Genomic DNA, 1,602 nt, shown 5'->3' with positions numbered 1-1,602 from the left:
TGCACACCAAGTTAAAAGGCGCCAAAGCTCTCCAGATTAATCTCACAGAGGAGAATACAGCGCTGCGAGTGCAACTGGAACAGGCAGAACAGCAGGCAGTTGATATCGAGGAGCTATTCCAGGAGAACGAGCTCTTGCGGTACCAAACCTTGCACCTGGGAAGCGATGTAGCCAAGTGGAAGAATGTGGCCGTGAATGCTGCTCAAGAGTTGAGGGCGTTGAAGCAGGAGCTTAAAGCGTTGAAGAGCCAGGTGAAGGACGACCGAGATGAAACAGCGTTAACCGTGGAGGACGCTATGGCTATGCTGGTAGAGGACGTGAATAGACGGGAAAAAGTGCTGCAGCAGAGCTATTTAGGCGAGAAGAGGGAGAGGGAAGTCATGGCGGAGAAATACTACGAGTTATCTGGTCGAATCCGAGTGTTCTGTCGCTTAAGACCGGGCAAGGAGAGTGAGGAGGACGTGCAGACGCCGGCGTTGATCATGCCACGACCGAATAATCTGCTGGTGGCGAGTTCTGGCAAGGAGTTTGCGTTTGATCAGGTGTTTGGGCCTCACAGCACTCAAGCAGAGGTGTATACACAGGTTGACCCTTTGATTTCGTCGTTTACGGATGGATACAATACTTGTATAATGGCGTACGGACAGACAGGATCCGGTAAGACTCACACGATGGTGGGCAATGAGCAAGGCCCGCTGGAGCACCGGGCCAACGGCCTTACAGTACATGCCAATGCTGGAATGATCCCTAGGGCACTACAGCACGTCTTTGCCATGGTGAAGAAGCGACAAATGACGTATGTGGATTCATTGCGTGTGAGTATGGTGGAAATTTACAACGACCAGATCCTGGATTTATTGCACGAAGGTAGCACTGGAAGTGGCAAGAACGCTGTGGCCAAATGTGAGACGGATATTACAGCTCGTGAGGTGAATGGCTACGCACAAGTGGATGCTGTAATGCGTGACGGAAACGCCAACAGGAATATTGCAGCTACCAAGATGAATCTGGAGAGTAGTCGCTCCCATGCGCTTGTGTTCTTGCACCTTGAGAGCCAGCATCGCGAGACTCGCGAGGTGCGCATGAGTACGTTGTGTTTGGTTGATTTGGCTGGTTCGGAGCGTATTTCTCGGAGTCAAGTGGAAGGCGAACGCTTACGGGAGACGCAGCACATTAACAAGTCCCTGGCAGCGCTTGGAGACGTAGTTTACGCGCTGCAGCACAAGGCGAAGCACACACCGTACCGGAATTCTAAGCTCACATACATGCTACGAGACATGCTGTCTGGACAAGCGAAAACACTGTTGATGCTGCAGTTGAGTCCCAATACAGCAGACGTGGAGGAGACGACGTGCTCTTTGCAGTTTGGTGCTCGTGTAAGCCAAGTGCAGATGGGTGCTGTGAAGCCTAGTGTGGAGAGTGGCGCGCTTTTCAAGTTGCAAGAAGTGAACCGTGCACTCGAAGCGAAGACGCAGGCGATGGAAGCACAATTGAACGATTTGCAGCGACAATGCCAACAGCAAGGAGATGAGTTACATGAAGCCCACAGCAGTAAGGAGGCATTAGAGCGACAGTTGTGGCTCCTCGGTGGTCGACAGCGTG

General features: G+C 52.2%; 1 protein-coding gene across 1 annotated transcript; it reads left to right on the top strand.

Annotated features, from left to right (window-relative positions):
- Positions 1-296: 296 nt before the first annotated feature.
- On the top strand, positions 297-1,566 carry PPTG_08147 (hypothetical protein; the record flags this gene model as incomplete). Its single annotated transcript, XM_008903081.1, has 2 exons — positions 297-1,452; positions 1,553-1,566. 2 exons carry the CDS (start codon positions 297-299, stop codon positions 1,564-1,566), a joined length of 1,170 nt encoding a protein of 389 aa, XP_008901329.1.
- Positions 1,567-1,602: the final 36 nt, after the last annotated feature.

Source organism: Phytophthora parasitica, assembly GCF_000247585.1.
Source record: "Phytophthora parasitica INRA-310 unplaced genomic scaffold supercont2.15, whole genome shotgun sequence".
Taxonomy (NCBI): domain Eukaryota; phylum Oomycota; class Peronosporomycetes; order Peronosporales; family Peronosporaceae; genus Phytophthora; species Phytophthora nicotianae.
The sequence above is the reverse complement of the archived record's forward strand: the minus strand, read 5'-3'. Positions and strand labels throughout refer to the sequence as shown.